General features: G+C 35.4%; 1 protein-coding gene across 1 annotated transcript; it reads right to left on the reverse strand.

Annotated features, from left to right (window-relative positions):
* Positions 1 to 327: 327 nt before the first annotated feature.
* LOC129298312 (protein JINGUBANG-like) lies at positions 328 to 2,433 on the reverse strand. The gene has a single exon (XM_054936708.1). The coding sequence runs from the start codon at positions 2,218 to 2,220 to the stop codon at positions 769 to 771; it is 1,452 nt and encodes a 483-aa protein (XP_054792683.1). The 5' UTR covers positions 2,221 to 2,433; the 3' UTR covers positions 328 to 768.
* Between the last annotated feature and the right edge of the window lie 5,547 nt (positions 2,434 to 7,980).

Raw genomic sequence — 7,980 nt, forward strand, 5'->3', positions numbered from 1 at the left:
TTTGCTTTTTTGCCATATATTTGTGCTGCGTTTTCTTGTTATAGTTTGTTCAATTCGTGGACTCAATGTTTGTCTTCATCTGGGTTTTGGGTGACGATTACGTACGTTGCTGTTTGAGTCATGAATAAATTTAAATGTATAGTGTACTATATATGTTACAAATACTATATATATATATATATATATATATATTAAATGAAACATTGTTCTGTAGGATATTTCTCCACAAGTTTCACCATCTCTATTATTCCAGCTGTAAATCTGAGAGTGAAGCACCAATCATCAATGACATTGATGTGCATCACCAAAACTTGCAAATGATTCTCATTTTCTCAATCATTAACTTTACACTGTTATTACTATTATTCACAACCAGGTCGCGGTCCATAATACATTTACATTTTACACAAACTCTAACCACTATAATAGCTAGAGTATTACTAAATAACATCACTTCTTCCTCAACCCAAAACTTGGAAACCATTCACTGGATCCCAACACACAAATTAAAGGTTGTTAAGAGTCCCAGGCGTGCGCCCGTGTCTCCGTATCTTCTGGCGATGCTCTTGCTTAACATTGTCACCTACGTGTCTGTTTCCTATTAGTCCCTTCCCCATTAAGCTATTTGGTTGTGACTTCCCACGCTTCACCAATCACGGACCATTAAATTTTACTCGAGGCCCACTTGCCCGCCAAACCGCCCATCTAGATTCACGCGCGGCCATCACCGCCATTCAACTAGCGTATCGTCGCCTCCTTCATCCATTTTCACACCCATGAACGCATCTTGCTTTCTTTCCCGTTTCTCCCACTCATTACAGGCGAAGGAAAGCTCACTCTCTCCGCTGATGGGATCTTAGGACCGTGCGTGTTACTTCCCAAGCCCTGTCCTGTCCTCGTATCCGGAGCGTGAGGACACACGCGCCACACCTTTACGGACTTGTCCAGGCTCCCCGTGTAAACCGTCCACCTCTGGTGTTTGTTCTCTTCTGGTTCTTCTTGCTCAGCAGCTATGCATTTTACGGGTCCGGTGTGGCCCGTCAGAACCGAAAGGCACGTGTGGGACCCATTCACCTCCCTTTTCCACACGCAAACATTCTTATCCGCCGACCCACTGAACACCAGGTTCTTCCCGGCGGCTAAGCATAGAACCGCGAGCTTGTGACCTCTCAGGATACCGCCGTGCCTGAGGTTGTTCTTCGGATAACGTTCCCACAGGTTCACCATCCCGTCCGACGATCCGCAATATATAACCGTCGACCATGTGTTCACCGCCAGAGCTGTTACAGCGTTCTCCTGCTTCAACAGAATCCGGTCAAGGACGTGCTTGGTCTTCCCTTCCCACGTGGTCTCTCTCCTCCACATCTTCACTGTCCCGTCCGCCGAACCGGTCAAGGTGAAGCACAGGAACCCGGTCACCACCGAGTTCACAGCGTCGTCATGTGCCTGGATAGATTCCAAGCATTTGAAATCCGATATCCGCCACACTTTTAAAGTTTTGTCCCACGAGCCCGAGTATAGCAGCCCATTATTTTCGTCCAAACTCAGGCTCGAAATAGCGTCGAAATGTTTGATTCTCAGCGTCTTTTTGTGCCTCCGGATATTCACGTAGTTCTTAGGATTCGTCGAGTTTTTGACATAGTCCTTGAAAGTGGGCAAAGTTCCAATGCGTTTATGATAGCCAGGAATTTTCTGTGAGCTCTTCCATACTCTGATCTTTCCGTCCTGGTGGCCGGTGAAGATTTTCTCGCCGGATATAATAATGGCTTTCACCAGTCCACTGCTCGATTTGAAGCCCCCGTGGCTCTTGAGATTCTTCCAGACCCTGATGTTTTTGCTATCGGTTCCGGTGTATAACAAATCCCCAGAAATCGCCAGAGAATATATGTTACCCTCCTCGCGGATGAGTGACTTGATGAGCACATTTTGGACGTCGTGGTCGTCGCCGTAGGTATTATATCCACGCATCGGCGACGACAGCAACCAGGGAGATTTGTTGTACGGCGAGGCCGCCGGGTTCCACGGAGACATCAGGTAAGGAGAACTAACGTTGCTCGTGGTGGTGCTGTCGGCGTAGCGAAACGGGCTCGAAGTCGAATCCTCGCTTTCGTAGCTGCTAGAGCAAAACGACGTTGGATCGGAGTGCAGTAGAGCTCCGAAACTGGGCCGGTGAAAACCAGAAGGCTCTGCTACCATCGTGCCTCCCTGTTCGTTTGTCATCCAAGAAAATATTAGAGAAATTTGAAATGAGACAAAAAAAGATGAGAGAAAATTTTCAGGTTGGAATTATGTTGGTGAAGGATAAGAAAGACGAGGGAAACGGGATGGTTGGCGTATTTATAGGAACAAGGGGAAGGACACGTGGCGGAGGGATACGCGAAGATGTGAACCGGGAAACAGGGAGAGCCGGTGATGGGGGTGTGAAAATGGCGACGCATCTGTTTTAAATGATAAGCTTCACACGCTATTTGAAGGGCGAGAGTTGGTTCTGGAGGCGAAGATTTTGACCTTTGAATCTATAATAGAAGAGCCTTTAAGAAATCTTGACTTTTCATAGGGTCAAAAATGCGCTTTTCAGATGATGACACGTCGCCGTTTTACTCATGTGATTCATGAATTTAATTACATTATTGTTGGCTTTGTGGTTGTGATTCCTCATATGCATAAACAGATTGCGTAAGTTTACGCTTTTATTTCTCTCTTTTCCTAATTTTGTATAACTCTTACGTGTGCATTGTTTCAGTAATTACATTGTCATGCAAAACAGTTTTATTGGGTTAACCAAACTAATGTTATGTGACAACGTTCTGGTTAATTAAAATAAAAAAAAAAGGCTAATATAACCACGCAGTAGTATACTAGTCGACGAAGGCCAGTTTAATGTTTTTGTGAGTCAATGCGTTAAAATTTCATGTGGAATGTCATCAATTGCATTAAATCAATTATATGCTCCACATATATATTGGCTTCATGTGATGGTCTTTAGATCAAAAACTATGTTTTTTTATTATACAAAAAAGGATTAACTCTTAATCACTATTGCCTCTGCTTATGCTGTATATAATTTTACTTTCTAGAAGAAATTATTGATTTTTTAAGTTATTTTGAATAAAGAATACATTAGTAATTATTTTCTTTCAATTTTACTGTTTTACAACTTTCTACAAGGTAGACATGAGAGGTTGTCTGTGTATGTGTGAGAGAGAGATGAATTAATGTTTTCAAGCATGACTCTTTTAATAAAAGTAAATTGAGAAGTCAAATAACATCAAAAACTCAATCACCTCTTATTTGTTCCCGTGAGGTATATTTTATGTACTCATATTCTATTTTACTACTATTGCCTGAGCTAAATTTAGGTGGCTTATTTAAAAGATATGCTTTATGCAGTATTGATTATTTGATCATATTAAGTAATATCTTAATTAAAGTTATTGTCACCTAGAAGAATACGGATTTAAATTCAGTATTTAATACAAATACTGTTGAAATTTAATTCAATGATTTTAAATTTATAATTTAATTTAGATTAATAAATAAATTTATTTATTTAAATTATTGATATAAATTTTAACGATCCAAATGATATAAGGATGTAATATTTATAATCATCAAATTAAAATTTAAAAATTACATGCATCTTCTTGATTATTAGCATCAAAATCCACAACCAATTAAAACTCTCTACGCAATCTCCCGTGGCTTTAGCTGAGTCGGCTATTTTGCAGGACCTGTTCAGGGCTATGGGAAAAGTTTCCGCATATAGAATCCATCCTGACACAACAAACATGTTAAATAACTCGAAATTTTCAAGACATTTTCGAGGGGGAAAAACAAAATTGATGCCCAGTTGTAGCGCAATACCGTCTCACCCAAGAAATATATGTGTGTGTGTGTATTATTCCTCCTGTCTTAATTGTAGAGCGAAGTTTAAAAGCATTATTTGACTTACATGTGGGAACTAATTAATCCGCGGACACTTGTTCTTTCTAATTAACTTTTTCAACGGTAACTTAACATACCACAGTGGTATATATGAAATCATCAAACCAGAGCTAGCCTAAAACAAAGCTGGCATTTGGGCGCAAACAATCAATATGGAAACAAAGGAGTCAGGAGAATTAAAGAAAGTTAGCTCAGTTTCCAAAAAGTAGTGTAAGAAATTTGGCGAGATATTTTGAATAAAGTTAATAAGAAGTCAACACCGGTTAGAAGAGGATGATGAAGATTGTAACAACTAGTACTTGAGATGGCTGAACCTATGGAAATTTGAACAAATGGTCACATGATAACAATCACACACAGAGAGAGAGAGAGAGAGAGAGAGAGAATAACGAAGATGACAAGTCACAAAGTTAGTTGAACCACAAATTAGATTTCGTATATATTAAAGGGAATCTCAATGTTTTGTCGTTAACACACAGTCCCAAAGAGTTCTAGGGTTGCATACATTTCATTTCCCCTTTCTTACAAACGATACCACATGTCAACGCCCTCATGAGTTGGCAACTACCTCCGTCTTTAATTAGCTTTTGCAATCCATTGTCCCTCCACACTATCTGACATGCATCACACAGTCCTTATCATCCCTTTTGTTTGTTTAGCCCACCCTACAAGTCTAATTCTAATTGAACAGCTAGTGTGTTATAATAAATATATGTATGAGCTAGTTACGTGGTTTTTAATTAAAAAACAACAAATATATGAAAAAATAGCACATACATTTTACCAAATTTGCTTCTTCATTTATTTCAGTACTTTAATGTGTTTATATCAAAATCATGCAAGAAGTAGTGGACTGTTTCTCTAAAGGTAAAACGGGGAAAATGTCATTAATTTTAGGTTGCTTTGAAAGTCTAAAGTGACGTGCATGTAAGATGAAACCATCATTTTAGACATTAATCATTTACTTAATGAGTTTCAACATCATCTTTTTTAACTTGTCTAGGACGAGGATTTCTTATGTTGCACTCTACATTTAATGCTTAATTTAGCTTTGTAACTTTTTACCCTACCTTTTTATTTTATTAATTTTTGTCTTGATATCAAAACAAAAATATAATGCATGCAAAATGAAACAAAACTTACTCTATTTCATGAAATAACTAATCAAAATTCATGTCAAATTGATGTTTCAAACAGGAGGCAAAGCTCTCTCATACGCCTAGCAAGGTAATGCTGGCATGAAACCTGAGCAAGGGCATTTGTTTAACTATAAGCTGCCTTTACTTCCATGGCAGCGAGTTTTAATTACCAGTATTAGTCAGTCTTAATTATCATAAAAAGAAACAAAACATTCTTTAGGAACATTATTGAGTTCATTATAATATATCAACCCAATTATTATTGGTGAGATACATATCTGCTGGTAGTGGCGGAGGTACGTTGAGTTGAGAGGGCGCAAATGCACCCCCTTACTTTAGATAAAATTATAAATCAGGTATATAAAATTTACAACTTAATACCTCCTACTTTTAATATTTTGCACCTTTTAAATTAAATGAAAAATATTTAGGCTCAAAAATTTATTAGATATATAATATTTTAATAATCTAGATAAGATATAAAAAATGTATTTACAATAAAAGATTATATCAATCTATTCAATATCATTTTTTAAAATAAAAATGATAAAAAAATTATTTATATTATTATAATTTTAGACCTAGCATAATTATTAATTTTTAAAAAATTATTTTATAACTTTTAATTCTGGATTCTAACTCCATCACTGCCAACCGGCGCTCATGCACTTACCATGACATGAAACTAAGTAGAAAAATTCCTTAGGCCGAAAGCAAGGTGTGCTATTTTGTAAGGGATGACATTCGTTGGCCAACATGCATGGTTATGACACGCGTATAAGCGTGTGCATGACGGAATATCTACGTCCTTAATCATTCATAATCTTAACAAATTCACATGCTTGCAAGTTGCAGCACGTGTCCAACATCACGTACGGCTTCTCAGTTCTCAGCTCTCAGCCTACAGATCACATGACCAGATACTTTAATTTACTTACAGTCTAGTGCTAAATATTTGTAATATTTTATCTCAGTTAAATAGGTATAATTTACTACTATTGTAATGGGCTTGTGTAACTAGGAGTATATATCTTTGATTATAAATCCATGACTAGCTAAGATAAACTGTCATCATTATTTCTCTGAAGGCGCGTCCATTGAATTGAATACAATTACATGCGATTATAACATTTTAGTTAATAATTAAAAAACATGGACTCATTCTGTCATTCATAAAACTGCAGAGGGCAAAGTCATGGTCTAGAGATGAAAAACTCCTAGCAAACAATATACTACCTCTCCACCCCAGATTGTATTTTTTTAATTAATCTAGATTCAAAATACACGACATTTAGTATTTTTTTTTAAATTATATTTTTAAAAACTTACTCTTGTGCTATTGATTAATGTGCACATGGGAAATATAATATGGATACTTCTCACTCTTCAAAATAAAGGGGATAAGGGCAAAAAAGAAAATGACATGTCATTTTTTCATAGAATTACTCAATTAAGGAAATAATTACTTTTTATTGATATGTGAAATGTGGTTAATTAATAATGTATCATGGTGTCAATTCCCTTGTGCTTAAGGGAACAAAGGCCATAATACATACTATATATATACATGTGAATTATGAGGTACGTTTGTTCTCTTATATTCTCTCCATTAAAAAATATGGTTAATTAAAAAATACTTTACATCTTTTATTAAATCTCACTCATTAATAAAGTAATTGCTTATTTTTAAACTAACAATATTATTTCATATTTATTCTTATTTAATAAGATATTTTACATTAAAATAAATATAAAGTTATTTATTCATTAGGAATACTTAAAAAAAAATATAATAATCTTAAAATATTAAAAATGTTTTACATTTATTAATAGAATACTAAATTTTCAACACTTCATGTAACTTCAAAATGTCTTCAATAATACCCTCGCCTTGCTCAAATCAGAACAGATCTCGTTGAGAACGTAATTCTAATTAATTCCAAACAATTTGATTCGATAAAATTTCATTATTGAAGTTATACCAGACAACAAGTTGGTGTGCCTTTTTGAGAACAAAACGCTCATCCTTTGGAGATTTCACAGGGTAATTGACACGTGGCTGTTTTCTTTTTTGACAAAAATAAATATTTCTTTTTGCTCCGATGCTGGTGGCACTGATTTATTTTATTACTTAGCATACATGACAACCCGATTGATCGTGTGTCACCAAATCTTTCTATTAATATTTATTTATGGGTTGGATTGATATTAAATGTTACGTGGCTTTTCATAAAGAAATCACAGCTTGCCTTTGTCAGAAAAGATCCGATTTCTTGCAAAACCCTATTCTTATTATTCAATGTATATATAAAATGGCATAATTAATTTGTGGTAGGTATCGACAAGGTATTTTTAATTAATTTTATTTATATGGCCTCTTAATTTCTTCACTTTACACCTACTCCTTGACTTTATATGCAAATCATTCTTATTGCTATAATATTTGGGTTACCTCCTTGCACTTGGATATACCTATTTTGGATTGAGGTCAATACATGCAATCTAAATATTTAATTGAGATATTTTCTTTGTTGTAACATCATTATCCTCAGTACGTACAATGTACACATTCACACTCAAATGATCATATGAAAAAAATAAAGCTAGATATATATGATCATCATTCCGTATCTTCAAATAAAGCCCTTTAACACACACACACACATGCATTCACTCACCTTTCTGATAACAATTATGATGAATATATGAACATATCATCTTTATTTAAATTTCAAGATAAATAGTCGGGTACGAATACCATTAAAAAAAAAAAAAGAAAGCAATGCTCCTTTGTCATACATGTGTAAGCCAAAAACGATATCCTTATTACAGAGCAATTGGGCAACACAGAAACTATTGATCGAATATAAAAGTTGGAGGAAATTAAACAAATAGA

This window comes from Prosopis cineraria, unplaced genomic scaffold (assembly GCF_029017545.1).
Source record: "Prosopis cineraria cultivar Desert tree isolate PC_DT_omini unplaced genomic scaffold, ASM2901754v1 PC769, whole genome shotgun sequence".
In the NCBI taxonomy this organism is placed as follows: domain Eukaryota; kingdom Viridiplantae; phylum Streptophyta; class Magnoliopsida; order Fabales; family Fabaceae; genus Prosopis; species Prosopis cineraria.